This window comes from Hemiscyllium ocellatum, chromosome 28 (assembly GCF_020745735.1).
Source record: "Hemiscyllium ocellatum isolate sHemOce1 chromosome 28, sHemOce1.pat.X.cur, whole genome shotgun sequence".
Classification (NCBI taxonomy): Eukaryota; Metazoa; Chordata; class Chondrichthyes; order Orectolobiformes; family Hemiscylliidae; genus Hemiscyllium; species Hemiscyllium ocellatum.
Genome location: NC_083428.1, coordinates 44284381 through 44306860, shown reverse-complemented (window position 1 = coordinate 44306860; position 22480 = coordinate 44284381). Strand labels below are relative to the sequence as shown.

Genomic DNA, 22480 nt, shown 5'->3' with positions numbered 1-22480 from the left:
TTCAGATTGTTAATGCATAATGTGAATAGCTGTGGTGCCAACACTGACCCCTGTGGAACCTCGTGTTACTGGCTGCCATCCTATAAAAGAGCACTTTATACTGATTCTCCGCTTTTTGGCAGTCAGCCAATCCTCTACCTTGCCATGAACACCATGCTCTTATCTTATTTAGCAGCCTTCTGTGTGGTACCTTCGCAAAGGCCTACTGGAAATCCAAATAGATCACTGCCTCTCTTTTGTCTTGATTAACCTGATTGTTACTTCTGCAAAGGAATCCACACATTTGTCAGACATGACCACTCCTTAACGAAGCCATGGTGACTCTGCCCTATTTTACCATGCACTTCTAAGTACTCTGCAGTCTCATTCTTAAGATGGGACTCTAAAATCTTACCAACAACTGAGGTCAGGCTCTCTTACCTATAGTTTCCTGCCTCTCTCCTTTCTTAAACAGAGTACTGCGTTAGCCATTTTCCAGCCAGCTGAAATCCTCCCTGGCTCCAGTGATTCTGAAATATCAGCAATGCCTCTACAATCTCCTCAGCTATCTCCTTATGAACTCTGGGGTGTAGTCAATCCCATCTTGGTAATTTATCCACCCTCAGACATTTCAGCTTCCCCAGCACCTTCTCCTTAGTGATGACCAGTGCTCTCACTTTTGTCCCATGTCTCTCTTGAACTTCTGGTATGCTGCTGTTGTCTTCTGTTGAAAACCGATGCAAATCTTATTCAGTTCCTTGTTCCGTTACGACTTCTTCAGCCTCGTCTTCCAGCGGCCCAATGTCCACTCTTGCCTCTCTCGAACCTTCTACGTGTCTTGAAAAAAAACCTCTTTCAGCTTCTTTTATATTATTCTCATATTTCATCTTATCTCTTCTTTTTGCTTTGTCAGTGACCTTCTGCTGGTTTCTAATGGCTTCCCCATCTTCACCACATTATATGCTTTTTCTTTTGCTTTTGTGTTCTCCCTGTCTTTCCTTGTCAGCCATTGTTGCCTCATCTTCCCTTGAATATATTTCTTCTTCCTTGGGATGAATTTCTGCAGTGCCTCTTGAATAACCCCAGAAACTCCTGCTTCACTCTCTTTCTTGCTGGGCTCCCCCTTCCAATCAACTCTGGCCAGCTCTCCATCATATCCCTGTAGTTACATTTACTCAGTTGTAATACTGTTGCATTTGATTCCATCTTCTCCCTCTCAAATTACAGGGTGAACTTTATGATGTTGTGGTCACTGCCTCCTAGAGGTTCCTTAACCTTGAGCTTCTTAATCAAACTTCCCTCATCACACATCACCAAATCCAGAACTGCCTGTTCCTTAGCGGGCTCTATCACAAACTGCTCGTAAATGTTCCAGAAATTCCTTTTCTTGGAATCTGCTGCCAAGCTGATTTTCCCAGTCCACCTGCATATCGAACTCCCCCATGATCATCGTAATACAGCCTTTCTTCCATGCCTTTTCCCTCTCCTGATTTATTTTCCTCCCCACATCCTGACCACTGCTCGGAGACTTGTACACAAGTTCTATCAGCGTCTTTTTTCTTTTCCTTTCCATCTGCCTGTCTTTCATAGGGTCACGTGTCCTTGAATAGCTCCCAGCCGATCCCCTTACAACCACATCTCTGTGATACCCATATTATTGTACATGCCCATTTCAGTCTGTGCTACAAGTTCATTTACCTTGTTTCATATATTCCATGCAATATCCTCGGTCCTGCATCTACTGTCCCTCTTCTCATAGTTGTCCCTTATCTGCTCTGCCTGAAGTTAGATTCCTGATTCTTTCCATACTTTCTGTCCTATTACCTGTTGAGGAAACTTTAATGTAGGCTGAGCCTTCCCCCCCACTTTAACTTTTTCCAGAATATTCCATGCAGCTGAAAGCAAACCCCCAGGATTTAGTTTGAAGTCCTATCTCTTGAGCTTGGTTGTGCAATTTGTGAGGACTCTCGCTCAGCTCCAGCAGGATTCAGCTGGAGCCAGTCCCATTGGAACAACTCCATTCTTCCCCAGTGCTGCCGATTCACAGAGATTGTTCCTTCCTGTTGACAGTCTAGGACCCAAGGAGACAATCTCATCGTAAGCAGTCATCCATTTAGGACTGGGATGTGGAAGAATTCCTTCTCAAAGGGGAGTACTGAATCTGTGTGATACTTTATTGAATCTTGCAGTCATACTCTGCTATTTTATACATTGTCCAATCTTCCACCCAGCCTTCTATCCTTCAGCAATTGTATGCTGCTTTATCTTTAATATAGTCTTTATTTAAGGGACTGCTGGACGGCAATAAATTGAGGGGTTACGTTGATCTAATATTAAGATAAACGCTTGGCACAACATCATGGGCCGAAGGGCCTGTACTGTTCTATGTTAACATTCTTTTTAGTTAACCTCAGGTAATATGTCCTCCCCTCCATCTTTCCTACCTTTTTGTCCTGCTTCAATGTCATGGATCAAATTAGATTAGATTAGATTAGATTAGATTCCCTACAGTGTAGAAACAGACTCTTCGGCCCAACAAGTCAACACCGACTCTCCAAAGAGCAACCCACCCAGACCCATTCCCTTACACCTAACACTGCATGAGGGCCCACAGCTCCCTGCTTCTGGATATAGTATTTGATCCACAATGTCTGTGCTAACTCTCTGCAATTGCCCCACACTGCGGCTGAATCACTCATCGTTTTCCTTCACATTATTGCCCAATTCGTTTTTAAAGGGGTTGGTTGAATCTGACAATGCATTCCAGATCCCACTTGAGGTGAAAAGACTGTCCATCCCCACTGCCATGTCAGCATCGTTTCTTTTGTTAGTCACTTTTAACTGGTGTCTTCCGCTGTCCAACGTCACCAACACAGTGAACACTGCCTCTGATCCGACATCTCATAATTATGAACCCCTCAATCAAATATCATCTTAACTTTCCCATCTTCAATGGGAAAGGCTTTGTACACCCAATAAAAGCAAATTACAGATATTGTTATTCTGAAATGAAGAACATAGGACTCAACTCAGAGGACTCAAAACGTTATTCCCAGAAAACTTCAAGCTCATCTTCCAAGTGGGATCTTTTATATCCATAAGATCTGATTTAACATTTCAGCTGCAAGTCTGATAGCACAATAATGAGGGAATTGCACTGAGGATCAGGCATGATTATGTGCTTGGGTTTCCAGAATGGGAGGTGCTGACAGAGGGGGACTGGCACTGAACCAGAATGAAGTGCACTGCCCAGACAGCCTCATGTTCTCCAGCCTGAGTAATTCCCGTACCTGGTCGTGAGCAGAATCTTCTTGTTCTGGTCGATCGTGATGTCACTGATGTAGTCGTCATGGTTTTTCATCTCCATAAGTGAGGTTCCCTTTCGTAAGTCCCACACTTTCAATAAACCATTGTCGTCACCCGTGGCAAAGAGATTTTCATCGATCAGCTTCAAGCTATTAATGGCGGCACTACAGGGAAAACACCAACAGAGGCAGAGACAAAATGTCAGCCATGGCAGGGGGAGGGGTCAAAGGTCATAGGTCAGTCACAGGGAGTGAGCAGAGGACACAGGTCAAACAAGAGGAGTCAGTAGAGGTTACAGCTTAACTAACAGGAAAAAAAGGGCTGGGAATTAATTCGGCCAGTTCCTGCAACAAGGTGATAATAAATTGACGATTAACAACATAAACTTTGGAATTGACAAAGAGATAGACCAAACAGACTGATAAACAGCCACCTGTGAGAGAGTGAAATGAAACTCAGGGATGGGATCTGTGGAAAAGCATCATGAGATGGAGATCCTGACCTTATTCTCAATCGCACATTCAACAACCCTCCCTCTGATACTCACTCTTCACCCACTGCTCACAGAAGGCCCAATGCCCCTAAATAATACCACCCTGCTCCAGTTTGTCTTCTCCAGGCTATTCATCACCCACATCACTTACCTGTGAGCTTTTGGAATCCTTGTAACCAATTTGCCTCTCTCGACATTGAGAATGTGAATCGATTTATCCTTGGAAACTGTGAAAAGCTCTGGAAGAGGAGAAACGGTGAATTCCGACAAGGTTGTAACATAAGATGCTCCAGCTGTACCAACTGACACATTAAGGGATTCCAATGTTCTCAACTTTAATAGAAAAATTAATAACATTGAAATCAAGAATGTAAAATAAATAAATAAATATTCATAACACTATTAAGAGATAAGAAAAATTCCAGTAAATTCATACAGATATTCTCATTTCAACATCAGTGTCACTCCAGGGCAGAGGGTCAGATAGCATTATTGAAGCACACGAGTATTGGATGGTGTTACTGAAGGGTGCGAGTATCTGATGGTATTACTGAAGGGCGCGAGTATCAGATGGCGTTACTGAAGGGCACGAGTATCAGATGGCGTTACTGAAGGGTGCGAGTATCAAATGGTGTTACTGAAGGGCGCGAGTATCAAATGGTGTTACTGAAGGGCGCGAGTATCAGATGGTGTTACTGAAGGGCGCGAGTATCAAATGGTGTTACTGAAGGACGTGAGTATCGGATGGTATTACTGAAGGACACGAATATTTGATGGTGTTACTGAAGGGCACGAGTATCTGATGGTGTTACTGAAGGGCGTGAGTATCAAATGGTGTTACTGAAGGGCACGAGTATCGTGTGGCGTTACTGAAGGGCGCGAGTCTCGGATAGTGTTACTGAAGGGCGTGAGTATCGTATGGCGTTACTGAAGGGCACGAGTATCGGATGGTGTTACTGAAGGGTGCGAGTATCGGATAGCGTTACTGAAGGGCGTGAGTATCAGATGGCGTTACTGAAGGGCGTGAGTATCGGATGGTATTACTGAAGGGCACGAATATTTGATGGTGTTACTGAAGGGCACGAGTATCTGATGGTGTTAATGAAGGGCACGAGTATCGTGTGGCGTTACTGAAGGGCGCGAGTCTCGGATAGTGTTACTGAAGGGCGTGAGTATTGTGTGGCGTTACTGAAGGGCACGAGTATCGGATGGTGTTACTGAAGGGTGCGAGTATCGGATAGCGTTACTGAAGGGCGCGAGTATCAGATGGCGTTACTGAAGGGCGAGAGTATCAGATGGCGTTACTGAAGGGCGTGAGTATCAGATGGCGTTACTGAAGTGTGTGAGTTTATCAGATGGTGTTACTGAAAGGCGTGAGTATAGGATGGTATTACTGAAGCGCGAGATTATCGGATGGCATTATTGAACGGTGCAATTATTGTATGGTGTCACTGACAGGCACGATCATTGGATGATGTTACTGATGGGTGTGATAATTGGATGGCGTTACTGGTGGGCACAATTATCAGACAATGTTACGAAGAGTGAGAGTATCAGACAGTGTTACTGCAGGGTAAGGGTATCACAGTGCTGCTGATGGCTTCGCTGATGTGAGTGGAACTTCCAGACTAACTGCCCTGTTTTGCTGATGGGAAGTTGAAGATAGAGACCTCACCTTGCCCATTCTGGGTAAATTCCAGCTGGCGACAAGATTTCATGTGATGTCCTGATGACCACAGTTCCTCATTTCCAGACTCCTCACATGAATAGGAGATGCTGCAAATTAAAATTAGCGCAAAGTTTATTTCTTTTCTCACTTCTATGAGATTTATATCCTCTTCCTCCCACTGACAATTTGCTCACTGCTACCCAAGCTACCACTGATTTAAGTACTGCTTAAACCTTAGCCTTAACTAGACAAACTGATAACCGCCTCTTCTCTCATTAAGTCAAAAAAGCAACATGTCAATAAATGAGTAAATAATGTCCTAATCAACCTCAATAATTTTAACTAAGTGTTGCAAGATTACAATGTCTATCTGAAATAAATCCATTTCAATCTGCCTTCTGTCAAAAGATGTCCATAAATTCTATGAGAGAGCAACTTTTAATTAAATAATAGCATTTATTCAGTAACTTTTTGAAATCACTTGAGACTGAGATTCGGAAGTGTACCAATTGTAGTTTGCAGCAATTTTTCAATTACGTAAACATTACAATGCACAGGTTCAGGCAAGAATGTAAAAGCCTGAACCAGCTACAAAACAGGAACAGTGATCTGAAGCATTAAGGATGCAATAAATGCCTGAAATTAGTCAGGAGAGGAGGCAAAAACCAACTGGGGAAAGACGGGTGTGACGGTCTAGGAAGGGCGAGGACCTGTCAGGTTCCATTCAGCTTGCCTTTCTCCTCGTGGCTCAATGCTAGCCCCTCCAGCACTCTCCCCAACACACCCCACCTTCACCACTCCCCTCCTCAGCGTTCCCAATTCCACAGTTTTAAAAATATGGAAATATAAAACTGGGGTCGAGAGTATGGTGCTGGAAAAGCACAGCAGGTCAGGCAGCATCCGAGGTGCAGGAGAATCAATGTTTCAGGCATAAGCCCTTCATCAGGAAAAGCATGACAAAGGGCTTATGTCTGAAACATCGATTCTCCTGCTCCTCGGATGCTGCCTGACCTGCTGTGCTTTTCTAGCACCACATTCTCGACTCTGATCTCCAACACCTGCAGTCCTCACTTTTTCCCTAGCCAACTTTTACAGGAGTGCCATCGAGAGCATTCTGTCTGGGTGTATCACTACCTGGTATGGCAACTGTACCATTCAAGATCGGAGACGTTTACACAGAGTGGTGAACACAAAGGCCAACCTCCCATCTATAGGATCCATCTACCAGGCCCACTGTCAAGGAAAAGGCGCCAGCATTCTCAAAAATCCATCCCACCCTGGCAATGTTTTTCTACAACCTCTACCATCGGGGAGAAGGTACAGAAGCCTGAACACACACACACACACACACACCAGCCGGTTTTGAAACAGTTTTTCCCCCAGTGTTGTTAGAATACTGAATGGACTCTCAAACTCTTAACATTTGTCTGTACCTGTGTTTTTGGTTTTGCCGCTGTTTACTTATTTTTTACTATCTGTGCTACTTAACTCTGTGATCTGCCTGCATTGCTCGCAAGACAAAGTTTTTCACTGTGCCTTGGTACACGTTACAATAAATTCAATTCCAAATATAAAACTGGGTTTAGAATGATTTCCTCAAAGCTGCTGATTAATCCTAAAATCAATACTTTGTTAATATCCTTTAGGGAAAGGAACCTACACTCTTTACTTTGTCTTGTCTCTGTACACAACTGTTGAGTGGCACTTTCATGTGATCAGCTCTTATCTGTTTTCTGAATTACTCCGTATACTTGGAGCCTTAAACTGTTCGAGAAAAATGGTGGAAGAAGATGGACAACAGCACCTTCTCAGGGAAACTGGGACCAGGCAACAAATATCAACTCAATTAGCATCAATGTTAAATAATGAATTTAAAAAATACAATAGCCTGAGTTGGTGGCCAGCCTCGTTACTGACCCAGGAGTGTACAACAATTGGCTCTTACTGACCCAGGGAGACATTGCAACTACAGTATTGAGCAACATCAGCATAGGTCGATTCAGTTCTTCAGAGACTGCCTTACACCAGTTAGAGTCACAGTCAGTGAATCATAGGGTCACAGAGTTATACAGTACGGAAACAGACCCTTCAGTCCAACTCATCCATGCCAACCAAACATCCTAAATTAAACTAATCCCATTTGCCAGCACTTGGTCTAAACCCTTCCTATTCATATACCCATCCAGATGACTTTTAAATGTTGCAATTGTACCAGCCTCCATCACTTCCTCTGGCAGCTCATTCCATACACACATCACGGTCTGCACGAAAAGGTCGCTCCTTGAGTCCCTTTTAAATCTTTCCCCTCTCACCTTAAACCTCTGCCCTCTAGTTCTGGGCTCTCCTAGCCTGGGGGAAAGACCTTGACTATTCACCCTAACCAAGCCACTCGTGATTTTATAAACTCTGAACCCTTCCTATAGCAACGATACTGAACTTTCTATCTTCTGGCTACAATTAGTACATGAGAACATAAAGATTAGGAGCCAGGAGTAGTCCATTTGGCCTGTGGAACTATCCATGTAATAAGATCATGGCTGATCTGATTACTCCATATGCCCACCTATCCCGGATACCTTCCACAACTTGCTGATCCAGAACCATGCCAATTCTGATTTAAAAATATTCAAAGATTCTGCTTCCATCACCTTTTCAGGAACAGAGTTCCAAAGACCCTCAACCCTCAGAGAAAATTTCTCACCTCTCGTCTTTAATGGGTGACCCCTTATTCTTAAATAGTGATCAGAGTTCTAGATTTTTCCACAAAAGGAACTATTCTCTCCACATCCACTGTGAAGATCCAAGACCACCCTCCTCAGGATCTTATATGTATCAACCAAGTAGTCTTTTACTCTTCTAAACTCCAGGATATAAGCCTAGACGATCCAATTGTTCCCAACTGGATTCCTGACGAAGGGCTTATACCCAAAATATTGATTTTCCTGCTCCTCGGATACTGCCTGACCTGCTGTGCTTTTCCAGCACCACACACTCACTACATCTACAGTCCTCACTTTCTCCTAGTCCAATTGTTCTACATAACAGAAAGCACCAATCCAAGTATTACTCTTGTAAACCTTCCCAGACCTGCTTTCACCATATTCACACCCTTCCCTAAATAATAACCAATACCAATACATTGTCTATAGATGTGTATTCACCAGTGTCCTACATAACTAAAAATATAACCTCCCTACTTTTGGATCCAACTTATGATAAATAACAATTTTCATAATTATATGCTGTATCTGCATACTAACCAATTGCATGATACCCAGATTCTTTGCATGCCAGAGCTGCAGATTTTTCACCATTTCCAACAATTTGCTACATTTTAGTTCTTTCTTCCAATAAAGACATTTTCACATTTGGACAGCACGGTGGCACAGTGGTGTTAGCACTGCTGCCTCACAGTGCCAGAGACCCAGGTTCAATTCCCTCCTCAGGCAACTGTCTGTGTGGAGTTTGCACATTCGCCCTGTGTCTACGTGGGTTTCCTCCAAGTGCTCCGGTTTCCTCCCACAGTTCAAAAAAAATGTGCAGGTTAGGTGAATTGGTCATGTTAAATTGCCTGTAGTGTTAAGTGAAGGGGTAAATGTAGGGGAATGGGTCTGGGTGGGTTGCTTTTTGGAGGGTCGGTATGGACTTGTTGGGCCAAAGGGCCTGATTCCACACTGTAAATAATCTAATCTAATCTAATCTAATCATCTAATCTCACAGTTTCCCCACAATGTCACTATTACCAGCTCTTCATCCACTCACTGAAACTTTCTATATCCAGTGTAGGTGCTTTTAGCCTCTTCACAACTTACTTTCCCACCTAGCTTTGTATCACCAGCAAATTTAGTAACCATACCTTCGGTACCTTCATCCAAGGAATTTATATAATTTGTGAACAGTATCTTGAATCTCTGGCATCATGATTAGGACAGCCTATTCAGTTTGGTATGACCAAGGCAAAGACAGGACTATTCTGATGATAGTATCAGAAGAGAAATACATACACATAGACATCGCCATCCACATCCCCAGCTGCAATGACATCCCGCGTTGGGTGAAAAGCTATCGTATTTACAGTAGCATCAAAGGTGACATCTTCTGGGGTCTCTCTTACCCTGGGCTCTTTCACCTTCTCCTCGTCTTCAGAAAGATCCTATCAGAAGCAAACGGTTAGATCCCAGAGTACAGTGAACTGCAGCAGATCACGAAGGCTTCATACAATCCCAAACTTAAATCAGAGAGTCGTAAATACGCAGTGAGTTAATTGCTTCCTGTAAAGGCTGCAGATAATCCAAGACATCAGGAAGGACAATCAGTACAGAGCCATTTCATTACACGGAGTTTAGCCAATCCAGGCGAGGAAGAGGAACTCTCCTCTGTCACTAATTTGTAACAGTCCTTGCTCTTCAGCCACTTCCTACCAAGCCTCTAATAATGATGGTGGTGATAGTGGTGGTGTGTGGTGCCTCTAATAATGGTGGTGCTGATAGTGGTGCCTCTAATAATGGTGGTGGTGATAGTGGTGGTGTGTGGTGCCTCTAATAATGGTGGTGGTGTGTTGTGGTTGTGCTGATTGGGGTGGGGGGGGGGGCGGGGGGGGTGGAAGAGAGAGATTGGGACAAGGGTGGGGTGATGGTGGAGGGGGGTGGGAAGGTTGCATAAAAATATCCAAACTCTCCTCTCTAAATCAGTTGCGATTTATTCTGAATCAAATCATACTTGTATCTGGTTTGGACTTGTTTAATGGTCAGCGCGAAGGGTCTTCAGATACAGCAGTTTGATTTTTACTCTGCGTCTTCAACTATCCTGGATCTGAGCTCAGAGTTATTTGAAGAATAAAAATGGAACAATTGACATCACTGAGCTTGACAAACTGAAGCAACACCCACACATTTCAGCAAGAAATTTAATCTCTCCAAAGCAAAAAGCCATGGATTCAAGCCCCTTTCAGTAATTTGAACATATAATCCAGGGTGACACTCCAAGAGGTATGGACGGAATGCAACACTTTCAGAAGAATCAATAATCCGAGATCTCATTTGGGACAGCATAGGAAACATCTAGGAGCTGATGGATGAAGAATAAGGAGCCAACATGGGAAAGTAATCAGAAGGGCTTTAACACAAGCAGGCAAATATCTGAGGTTGCAGAATTCATGCCAAGATTAGTGACTGAGGAAGAAATTATATTCATATTGAAGATTAGATTGGACAGATAGATGAAGGAGACAAAGTGGAAAGAAGAGAATATTGTCAGCAAGAGAACTAGGACTGAGATGAGAAGAAACTTGGAATGCACCTGCCTGAGAGTGTGATGGAGGCAGATTCCATAGGAGGTTTCAAATGAGAACTGGATATCCTTTTCAAAGTTAGAATTTACAGGGCTACAGTGATAGGGGTGGGCAATGGGGCGAGTTGGATAGCTCTTTCAGCAGCCAGTACTGACATGGTGTACTGAATGGCCTCCTCCCGTACTATGACACTCTAAGACCTTATGATATAGGAATGAATCAGACACACATTAGGAATGTTTGGCTATATGGAAGCTACCCACTGCCACAGATTCGTTGGGCCTGCTGCTGTAATTTCTGCCAGGCTGAATTCCTCCAATATCCTGGCAAACATTCTCTCTTAACCATTATCACCCAAAACAATGGGCTGCTCCTGCATTCACTTCCTAACAATGGGCCTGTGCTGTAAATAAAATAGTAACCCAAAGGATTACACTGTGACAATAATCCAGGAGTTAGATGCAATGTGAAAGGTTAAACCATAGAAAGCACAATGGCCTGGTGTGGCAACTGCTCTGCCCAGGACTGTAAGAAACTACAGATGGTGCTGTGCACAGTCCAGACCATCACGGAGCCAACCTCCCATCCATGGACTCCATTTACATGTCTTGCTGCCGGGAAACGGCTGCCATCATCAAAGACCCCTCCCAACCTGGTAATACTCTCATCCAATCTGTTCCGCAAGGCACGAGATACAGAAGCTTTAACACACACACCAGTAAGCTCAAGAACAGCTTCTTCGCTGCCATTATTAGACTAATGAATGGACTCTCTAACTTCAAATCCTGCTGACCTTGTGAATGTTGATTTTGCCTTGCGTACATCCTGTGCGGTTGTGGCCTGTATGACTTACTCTGTTCAAGTTTTTTTTTCCACCCCCCGATTTGTATGTCCTTGCTTACTACAATCCGCCTGTACTGCTCACAAACAAAACTTCTCACTGTACTTAGACGTGACAATATATCAAATCAAATCAAACAAAACTGGCATTTACATAGCACCCTACACAACCTCCGGATATCCCAAAGATTTCACAGCCAATGAAATATTGTTGAAATGTACTCACTGTCAATAATGCAGGAAATCCTGCACAAGAATGGAACCAATTGGCAAACAATATTTTCCATGAAAATGGGGGGTGAATATTATGTTGGCCAGAACACAACGCAGAGACCTCGCCAGCTCTTCCACGGGGTTGGGTCACAGCCACTTTTATGATACCCTCCAACAGTACGGCTCTCCCTCAGCACTGACCCTCAGACAGTGCGGCACTCCCGCAGCACTGACCCTCAGACAGTGCGGCACTCCCGCAGCACTGACCCTCCGACAGTGCGGCACTCCCGCAGCACTGACCCTCCGACAGTGCGGCACTCCCGCAGCACTGACCCTCCGACAGTGCGGCACTCCCGCAGCACTGACCCTCCGACAGTGCGGCACTCCCGCAGCACTGACCCTCCGACAGTGCGGCACTCCCGCAGCACTGACCCTCCGACAGTGCGGTACTCCCGCAGCACTGACCCTCCGACAGTGCGGCACTCCCTCAGCACTGACCCTCTGACAGTGTGGCACTCCCTCAGCACTGACCCTCCGACAGTGCGGCACTCCCTCAGCACTGACCCTCTGATAGCACTGATTTTCTGATAGGGCTGCACACCCTCAGCACTGACCGTCTGACAGAGTGGTGCATGCTCAGTACCAATTCTGATAACACAACCCTCACACTGTTCAAAGAGTCATTACTGAGAGAGAATCTCCCTTTACTAAATCAGATTATTACTTAAATGATGATCAATTGGGAAATGTGGACATAAAAAGGTATCTGGGTGTCCTTGTACACCACTCAATGAAAGTACAGTCACGTGCAGCAAACAATTAGGAAGGTAAATGTTTTATGAAAGAGGCTGAAAGTTTGGAAGTAGGGATGTGTTCCTGCAGTTACACAGTGCCTTGGTGAACCCACACCCAGAGTACTGCGTGCAAGTTTGGTCTCCCAAAAGGATACTCTTGCCATTGAGCTAGTGCAGCAAAGGCTCACTTACTTGATTGATACCGGGGATGGCAGGGCTATCTCATGAGGAGAGATCGATTCAACTGAGCCTGTATTCACGAGAGTTTTGAAGGATAAGGTGATCTGATTGAAATGTATAAAATTCTAACATGTCTGGAGAGAGTAAATGCAAGGAGGTGGATTTCCTTAGTTGAGAAGCCTGGAACTAGGAGACACAGTATGGTGTAAGACTGAGTTGAGTAAAAATGCTTTCAAAGTGTAGTGAACCTGTGGAATTCTCAACAGCAAAAAGTTGTAGATGCCAGGTCACTGAACATGTTCAAAAGACAGAGATAATGGTTTTAGGTTTTAAAGGCGTCAAGGGGAATGGGGAGATAATGGGAATAAGGGAGACAGAGGATCAGCTATGAACATATTAAATGGTGGAGCAAGAAGAGTCAAATGGTCTGCTCCTGCTCCTAGTGTCTATGTTTCTATGAATTGTGCATTCAAATATCCAAACTGATATTCGAACCTACAAGATCTGCCAGAGTGGACTTGAGGAACTGTGGGCCAGATCGAGGGTTACAGCTGAAAACTCAATGCTGGTGCTAATGGAAATTCCTGCACCATTAGAAGCAAAATATTGCAGATGCTGGAAATTTGAAACAAACACAGAAGATGCTGGAGAAATTTAGCAGCTCTGGTAGTATGTGTGAAGAGAGAAAGAGAGATAACATTTCAAGTATAATTCTTCTTCAGAACCCCTTCGGCCCAACAAGTCCATACCAACCCAGACACATTCCCCAATCTATTACTCTGCATTTACCCCTAACCAATGCACCTAACCTACACATCCCTTAACACTAAGCGCAATTTAGCATGGCCAATTCACCCAACCTGCACATCTTTGGATTGTGAGAGGAAACCAGAGCACCCGGAGGAAACTCACGCAAACACAGGGAGAATGTGCAAACTATCCTCAGACAGTCACCCATAGAGTCAGAGATGTAGAAGCATTGAAACAGCCCCTTCGATCCAACCTGTCCATGCCGACCAGATATCCCAACCCAATCTAGTCCCACCTGCCAGCACCCGGCCCATATCCCTCCAAACCCTTCCTATTCATATACCCATCCAAATGCCTCTTAAATGCTGCAATTGTACCAGCCTCCACCACTTCCTCTGGCAGCTCATTCCAAACATGCACCACCCTCTGTGTGAAAGAGTTGCCCCTTAGGTCTTTTTTATATCTTTCCCCTCTCACCCTAAACCTATGCCCTCTAGTTCTGGACTCCCCCACCCCAGGGAAAATACTTTGTCTATTTATCCTATCCATGCCCATCATAATTTTGTAAACCTCTATAAGGTCACCCCTCAGCCTCTGACACTCCAGGGAAAACAGCCCCTGCCTGTCAGCCTCTCCCTGTAGCTCAAATTCTCCAACCCTGGCAACATCGTTGTAAATCTTTTCTGAACCCTTTCAAGTTTCACAACATCTTTCCGATAGGAAGGAGACCAGAACTGCACGCACTATTCCAACGGTGGCCTAACCAATGTCCTGTACAGCCGCAACATGACCTCCCAACTCCTGTACTCAACACTCTGACCAATAAAGGAAAGCATACCAAGCGCCTTCTTCACTATCCTATCTACCTGCGACTCCACTTTCAAGGAGCTATGAACCTGCACTCCAAGGTCTCTTTGTTCAGGAACACTCCCTAGGACCTTACCATTAAGTGTATAAGTCCTGCTAAGATTTGCTTTCCCAAAATGCAGCACCTCGCATTTATCTAAATTAAACTCCATCTGCCACTTCTCAGCCCATCGAACCTGGGTCCCAGGTGTTGTGAGGCAGCAGTGCTAACTAGTGAGCCATTGTGCCTCCATGATAGCAAGTTTTGGCAAACACTTTATTAAACACCAGGAAAGAGACAGAAAGCAATGTAGGTAAACAAGCCAAAATATTAAAATGGAAATTGCGTTGGAGAGAAGAGCAAAATTGAGAAATGGCAATATAGTAAACACTCAAATCGAAGCAAAATACTGTGAATGCTGGAAATCTGAAACAAACAAATAAGTACAGGACAAACTCAGCAAGTCTGGCAGCATCCACATTCTGAAGAAGGATCAGTGGTCTCAATTTGTTAACTGTTTCCCTCACCACAGATGCTGTCAGTCGAGCTGAGGTTCTCCATTTACTGTGCTGGTTCCTGCGTCATTACCTCAGTCATAATGGTTGTCTCCTTTTCAGCTTCACATCCTCTGGAATCTTCCTGCTGTGAACTTCCTGTCTAAGTGAACAAAAGGGGGAAAACAGCGATCGTTAGTTATCCACTCTGTCAAGTTTACAATTTCCTCCTGTTCCAACGTGCTGTTGTCACTCAATCTAAGCCTCATAAGAATGGCAGCCCCAAAACTGACCACATTTAGTTTAGTAAGGGATTGAAAGATGCTAAACTATCAGCAAAGCTCCAACTGACTCAGCAAATTTATCATATGATCAGCCAAGCCAGACAGAGCAGTGGTCTCAGCATCAGTCTCTGTTACCATTCAGCCTGTTTTACACACACACACATCATCGATGGTCAATGGATTGCCACTCCTTCCAAACTTCAGTTCCACGTTTTATACATTCCCACATGTGGATACACAGGGCAGATGCTCAGCAATTAAATGTTCTTTTGGATTTTTCATGAACTGTCACTTCAATTTAATTGTAGCTGGACAAATAACGTCCAACTGTGTGATAGGCTAAAGTACCAAATTGCTAGCGAGGTTTGAGAAGATTTGTAGCTCAGGTTGAGGTTTTGGATGTGGGTTTGCTCGCTGAGCTGGAAGTTTCATTTTCAGATGTTTCATCACCATACTAGGAAACATCATCAGTGAGCCTCCAGATGAAGCACTAGTGGTATAGCCTGCTTTCTAATAATTTGTTTGGGTTTCCTTGGGTTGGAGATGTCATTTCCTGTGGTGACAAGATTTCCTACAGTGATGTCATTTCCCAGTCGAAGTGGTGTCCTTCCTCATCCGTATAGAAGCATACTAATGAGAATGGGACAGGACATCACTTCGACTGGGACAACTCATCCATCCCAGGACAAGCCAAATAGAGACATGCATGAGAATTCCTAGAAACATGGCATTCCAACCGGAACTCTGTCAACAAACAAATTGACTTAGATCCCATTTACCACCCCTGAGAAAATGAACAGGAAATGACATCACCATAGGAAATGGCATCACCAACCCAAGGAAACTCAAACATATAAATAGAAAGTGGGCTACACCACCAGTGCTTCATCCGGAGGTTCACTGAAGATGTTACCTAATATAGTGACGAAATGTCTCCAGCTCAGTGAGCAAACCTACATCCACACTAAATTACCCAGAGTGTTCAGGGATGTGTAGGTTAGGTGCATTAGTTAGGGGTAAATGCAGAGTAATAGGGTAGGGGGAACGGGTCTGGGTGGGTTACTCTTTGGAGGATCAGTGTGCATTTGTGAGGCTGAATGGCCTGTTTCCACACTGTAGGGATTCTATGAAAGGATTCCTGAAGAAGGGCTTATGCCCGAAACGTCGATTCTCCTGCTCCTTGGATGCTGCCTGACCTGCTACGCTTTTCCAGCAACACATTTTTCTACTCTTGCTCTCGAGGGACTCCAATGAAAGTTTACCAGGTTGATTCCAGGGATGGCAGGACTGAAGTATGGGGAGAGATTGATCAGATTAGGATTCTTTTGACTGCAGTTCAGACGAATAAGGGGGATCTCATAAAGACTTATAACATTCTAACAGGATGAGACAGGGTAGATACAGGGAGGATGTTCCTGATGGTGGGTGTGTCCAGAACCAGGAGTCACAGTCTGAGGATTTGGGGTGGACCGTTTAAGATGGAGATGAGGAAATATTTCTTCACCCAGAGTGGTGAGCCTATGTAATGATAGCACAGGAACTAGCTGATGCCAAAACATTGAATGTATTCAAGAGGCAACGAGATAGAGCACTTTGCGTGAATTGAATCAAGGTTATGGGAGAGAGCAGGATTAGGCTATGGAGTTGGACGATTGGCCATGATCATGATGAATTGCAGAGCGGGCCTCCTCCTGCTCCTATGTTTCGATGTTTAACTACGTTAGGATGTAGATTATCAGGCCCTAGAGATTCATCTGCCTTCAATCCCATCAACTTTCCCATCACCATTTCTCCACTAATACTGATCCCCCTCGGTTCTCCCCTCTCACTAACTCTTGCATTCTCCAACATTTCTGGTGTCTGATCTGTGTCCTTTTTGTGTGAAGACAGAACCAAAATATGTATTCAATTGCTCAGCCATTTCTTTGTCCCCTATTATACATTCCCCCATCTGTCCGTAGGGACCTACACGAGTCTGCACCAATCTCTTTCTCTTCACATACTTGTAGAAACTCTTAGTGTCAGTCTTTATATTGCCTGCAAGTTTACTTTAGTACTGCATTTTCCCCTTCTTAATCAAACTTTGATCCTTCTTTGCTGAATTCTAAGCAGCTCCCAATCCTCAGACCTATTATTTTTCTTGGCCAATCTGTACGCTTCTTTCTTGGATCAGATATTGTCTCTAATTTCCTTTGTAAACCATGGATTTTCCCTCTTACTATTTTTGCTTTTGTGCCAAACAGGAATAAACAGTTGGTGCCGTTCCCCCATGCATTCCTTGAATGTTTGCTCCTCTCACAGGCCCCTCTCGCTTCCCATTGTCCTCACAGGCTTCTCTACCTCTTCCCCACAGAGCCCTCCACTTCACAGACCTCTCACCCTACGCCTCCCCACCAACCTCTTACCTCACCTTCACAGACCTTGCTCCCTCCTGTCCCCATTCTCCTCACTAAGCCCTCTCCTTCCCCCAGCTCTTTAAAGACCTCTCTCCCGCACCCCTCATACAGACCATCCTCCCTCCCTGACCTTCTCAAAGACTACTGTCATAGGCCCCTCCCCCTCACAGACCATCTTTACTCCCCCTGCCCTGCCAGATCTCACTGCCTCTCTCTCACCAGCACCCCCATCTTTCCCTCACTTCTCCCTCCCCTGCATCTCCCTTCTCCTCTCAGACTTCTCTCCCTACCCTCCTCACCAACCCTCCCCCACCCTCACATCCCACTCAGTCCCCTCTCCCTACCGCACCCTCTCACAGACCCCCACCCTTCACCCATGTCTCTCCCACCTCCTCACACAGCAGCCTACCACTGCCCCACAGGCCTCTCCCTCCCTCTCCCCTTGAAAGAACCTTCCCTCCCAAAGACCCCTCCACCTTCCTGTCACCTCACAAACTTCTCTCCCTTACTTTACCCTTCACAGATCCCACCTTCTCCCTCTCAAACCATTCTGTATTTGCCTCAAAGGCCCCTTGACCATTCCCTCCCACCCCCTCACAGAATCCAGTTCCCCCACACACCTCTCTCCCACAAAGATTTTCCATTCCCTTCCCTATCACAGACTCCTTCACCTCCCCATCCCAGCCCTTCTCACTCTTGTGTGCCCTCTCCATCCCCTGCTCAGAGCCCTCTATTTCATAGAACCCTCTCCCTAACCCTCCCCACCAACCCTCACTCTCCTCCTCAGAGACCTTGCTCCCTCACCCTCCCATTCATTCCCCCATCCCTCTCCCTCCCCATTCCCTCCTCATCTTCAGTCCATTCTCCCTACCCCAATTTCTCATAGACCCCTCTGCATACCCATTCCTACCCATTCCCCTCATAGATTCTTCTCCCGACCCTCTCACAGAGCACCTCACGCAGCCCTTTCTGTCATCCTCAAAGACCACTCTCCCTCCCCATCCTCCTCCTTTACAGCTCTCCCTACAGCTCACAATCCCCACCCCCCACCTCAGCTAGAGCTCCTTCACAGACCACTCTCCTTATACCTCTGAAAGGTCCCTCTCTATCTCCCTTCCTCTCATAAGACCCCTCTCCCTTACTGAGCTGCCTTCCACTCCCTGAGAGGGCCCGCTCCCCCTTTAACCCCCTCAAATACTCTTCTCCCCATCTCTTACAGCCTCTATCTCTCAGATACACCCTCCCCCACCCTACCAGACCCATCACCCACTCCCTTACAAACCCATTCCTTCTCCCTCACAGATTCCTCTCCCTCCCCGTTATAGGCCCCTCTCTCTTCTTCCCCCTCTGTCAGGCCCTCCCACTCCCACTCACAGTCCACTCCCCATTCCCACACAGATTATTCTCCCTCACATTGCCCTCACAGATCCCTTCCCCTCTTGGACACTCTCACAAGCCCCTTACAAACCATTCTACACCCCCCTCGCAGACTCTTCCCCTTCCCCATCAGAGTCCATGTCCGCATTTTCAGACCTCTCTCACATACAACTCTCCCTTGTTTCCCCCTCATGTACTGACAACACCTCCTCCAACAGACACCTCTCCCTCACCATCACAGACCACATTCCCTCCCCTTTCCCCTGACAGTTCAATCTCACTTCCCTTCAGAAGCCTCCCCCTCACAGACCTCTGTCACCCTCTTACAGACCCATCTCCAGCCCATTCCATCCCTCTTGCTCCCCATTGTCCTCACTACCTCTCCCTCACCAAACCTCCTATTCTGACACCTCCTTTATCCCTTCCCTCACAAACTTTGCTCCCTCCCCCAACCTCAGACCCTTCAGCATCCCACTCAGAGCCCTCCACCTCCCAGAGCCCCTTAAAGACCCCTCTCTAGCAACCCCCCTCACAGCCCTTTCCTTCACGCAACCCTCCCTGTCCGTCTCAAAGTCCACTGTCTCTCCCTCTCACAAACCACCCTTGTTCCCCTTGCTGTCTCAGATCCCTCTCCCTCCCCTGCACCTCTCCCTCCTTGCCTTCACACAACCTTCTCCCTTCTCTTCCCCACCCACACCCACACTCTCCCTCACAGACTTTGCTCCCTTACCCTCCCAGCCAGCCCCTCCATATCTCTCCCTCATAAATCCCTCTCCTGCGCCCCTCTCACAGCCCTTCCCATCCTCCTCAGTCCATTCTCCCTCCTCACATACCACTCTATCGCAGACTCCTCCTCCTCACCCACCCCCATCCCAGACGTCTCTTCCACCCCACCTCCTCACAGCACCTTCACAGGCCTCTCAGCTTCTCCTTACCCCTCACAGGTCCCTCTTCGTCTCCTTCCCGCTCATAGACTCTTCCCTCTCACACAGCCACCTCCTACTTACTCACACTGCCCTCTCTCCTACCACCCCCCCCCACAAGCTCCTCCCTCACACAGCCCCACCAACACAGCATCCACCCCTTGCTCCTCTCCACATGGCCCCCATCCTCCCAATTTAACAGCCTCCTCTCTCTATCCCTTGCCATCGTAGATCTCTTTCTCTCTCGTCCTTCCACCCATCCGCTTCACAGATCCCTCCCTTCCCTCTCTCAAATCTCTCTCCTGCCCTTTAGAGATCCCAGCCCCTCCCACGCACAGACCACTCTACATCTCCCTCACAGGCCCCTCTTCCTTTTCTTCGCAGAGCCCAACCTCCCCAAAGACTTTCCATTCCCCTCTCCCTCAAAGGCCCCTTGCCCTCCCAATATAGACCTTTCTCTCTCTCCGTCCCCTCTTCCTACCCGAGACCCCTCTATTGTATCCCCATCACAAGTACCTTTCACACCCTCTGCCCCTGCGTTCACAGCCCTTTCCTGCCCCTCACAGAGCACTCCCTCCTGCACATCACCTGCTCACAGATCCTTCCATCACAGACTCCCCTCCCTCTCATGCTCCATTCCCTTCACAGGCCCCATGTCTCCCAATGTCTTTACAGGCTTTTCTGCCACTCTCTCACCTTTCCCTCCCTCCCCATCCACTTCACAGACCATTTGCCCTCCCCCCCCCAGACCTTGCTCCCTCACCTTCCTCCTCACACTTCTCCACCTTCCTCCCACTTCTCCTTACAGTCCACTCTCCCTCCCCCCAGACCCTTTGTCCTCCTGCTAACGGAGCTCTCTCCTTCAAAGACCACTCTACTTCCCTGATCTCTTTCCATTCTCCTCATGCCCCTTGTCCAAGCAAATCTCCCTCAATTGCCTCATAGACCTCTCTCCCTGTCCCTCCCTCCCACCTCCTGCCTCCAATTCTCAGAGCTCTCTCCCTCCTGCTGCCCTCACAGACCCTTCCCCAACACAGCCATCTCCTATCCCCCTCACAGAGCACCCAACCCCCAGATTCCAGTCTACCTCAGAGACCACCCTCCCTCTCCTGCCTCCTCACAGACCCCTCTCCTTCACTTAGTCTCTCTCAAAATCCACCCCCTCAGACCCCTCTCCTCCCCCTAAGCCCACAACCTTTCAGTCCACTCTCCCTCCCTGCCCCAAACCCGATCCCCTCACAAATGCCTCTCCCTCACCCACTCTCCCAACTTACAAAATCCTCTCCATTCCACACAAACTGCACCCCCTCAACTCACTCCCTTCCCCCTCCACTTAGAGACCCCTTTCATAGATATCTCTCCTGGTCCCTCATAGATTTCTCCAACAGACTCCTTATCCCCTCACAGAGCCCTCTTTTCTACCACCTCACTGGCCTCTCTCCCTCCCCGACCCCATTCCATCTCCCTCCTCTGAGCCACCACACCTTTCCCTCATACCCCCTCCACCTCACAACTCTTGTCCCTCCTCTTCTCCCCATCTCTCTTCTCCCTCCTGACAAACCAGACATCTCTCTATTCCCAACACCCTCTCCTTCCCCCTCAGACCTCTCTCCCTCCCCACAGACTCCTACACCTGCTCACAGAGCTCTCTCCCTCCCCAACCCCATCTTCCCATCAGTCCCCCCTGCCTCCCACTCACTTGCCCCTTCCTCTCTCTCCCCCTCAAAGGTGGTTACCTTTGCTATCTGAACCCCTCTTAGATCCCTCTCGCTCCCCACAGCCCCTGACAGCTATACCTCTCTCACAGGGCTCTCTCCCTCCTCAACTCCCCCCTACAGTCCACCCTGCCTCCCCTCAGAGGCCCCTTCCTCTCTTTCCCTCTCATCCTCACTCATCACATTTCCTATCTGAACTCCTGTCAGATCCCTCTCACAGACCCCCTCGATCTGCATCTTCCTCCTCGCAGGCCATTCCCCACCCCCTTCGCAGACTACTCTCCCTTCACATACCAGCCTTCCAACCACCCCCCCCTCACATACCCCTCCCCTCCCCTGAACTCTTTCTCACACTCCCTCACTGTCTCTTCTCCCAGCCACTCTCACAATTCTCTCCCTTTTATTCACAGAGCACTCCCTCCTCCCCCGCCCTTCACAGACATTCCTTCCCCTACTAGCCCCTCAGACCTCCCACCCTACCCTTCCCCTCCCCTTCACTTCTGGCCTCTCCATCTCTTTCCCTCTCCCCTTACCCTCATATCTCGCTTCCCCTCCCCCTCCTCAGATGTCTCTCCTCCCCACATGTCTCCCGTCTCACTCAGATATCTGCGCCGTCCCCGTTTGGTTTCCCCCCCGCCGAGTGAGTGAAGGTGCCTGTGTCTGACCCGGGGAATGTGTCTCACCGTGTGCGCCGCCATCATGCTCCCAGAATGCACCTGGCGGTGTGTGTGTGGGGTGGGGGGGGGGGGAAGGGGCACATCGGGGTCACTGCACGTTCATTAGGGTCAGGGATCAGTGTCTCAGGAGGTCAACGACTGGGGTCAGGGCGCAGTGTGTGCGGGATATTGGAGGGGAATCAATACGGGGGGGGAGAGTCAGTGTCTGGGGGATATGGGGGGGGTCAGTGTCTGGGGGATATGGGGGGGGGTC

General features: G+C 47.2%; 1 protein-coding gene across 1 annotated transcript in view; it reads right to left on the bottom strand.

Moving 5' to 3' along the window:
• The window catches only part of wdr55 (WD repeat domain 55), a 29216-nt gene extending 6972 nt beyond the window's left edge, over window positions 1–22244 (bottom strand). The window contains exons 1-6 of the mRNA XM_060846300.1: window positions 22234–22244; window positions 14950–15018; window positions 9452–9600; window positions 5454–5554; window positions 3930–4017; window positions 3270–3449 (exon numbers count right to left, since the gene is read on the bottom strand). Coding sequence (XP_060702283.1) covers window positions 3270–3449; window positions 3930–4017; window positions 5454–5554; window positions 9452–9600; window positions 14950–14958 — 527 coding nt within the window. The 5' untranslated portion in view covers window positions 14959–15018; window positions 22234–22244. The remainder of the gene's footprint in view (window positions 1–3269; window positions 3450–3929; window positions 4018–5453; window positions 5555–9451; window positions 9601–14949; window positions 15019–22233) is intronic.
• Window positions 22245–22480: the final 236 nt, after the last annotated feature.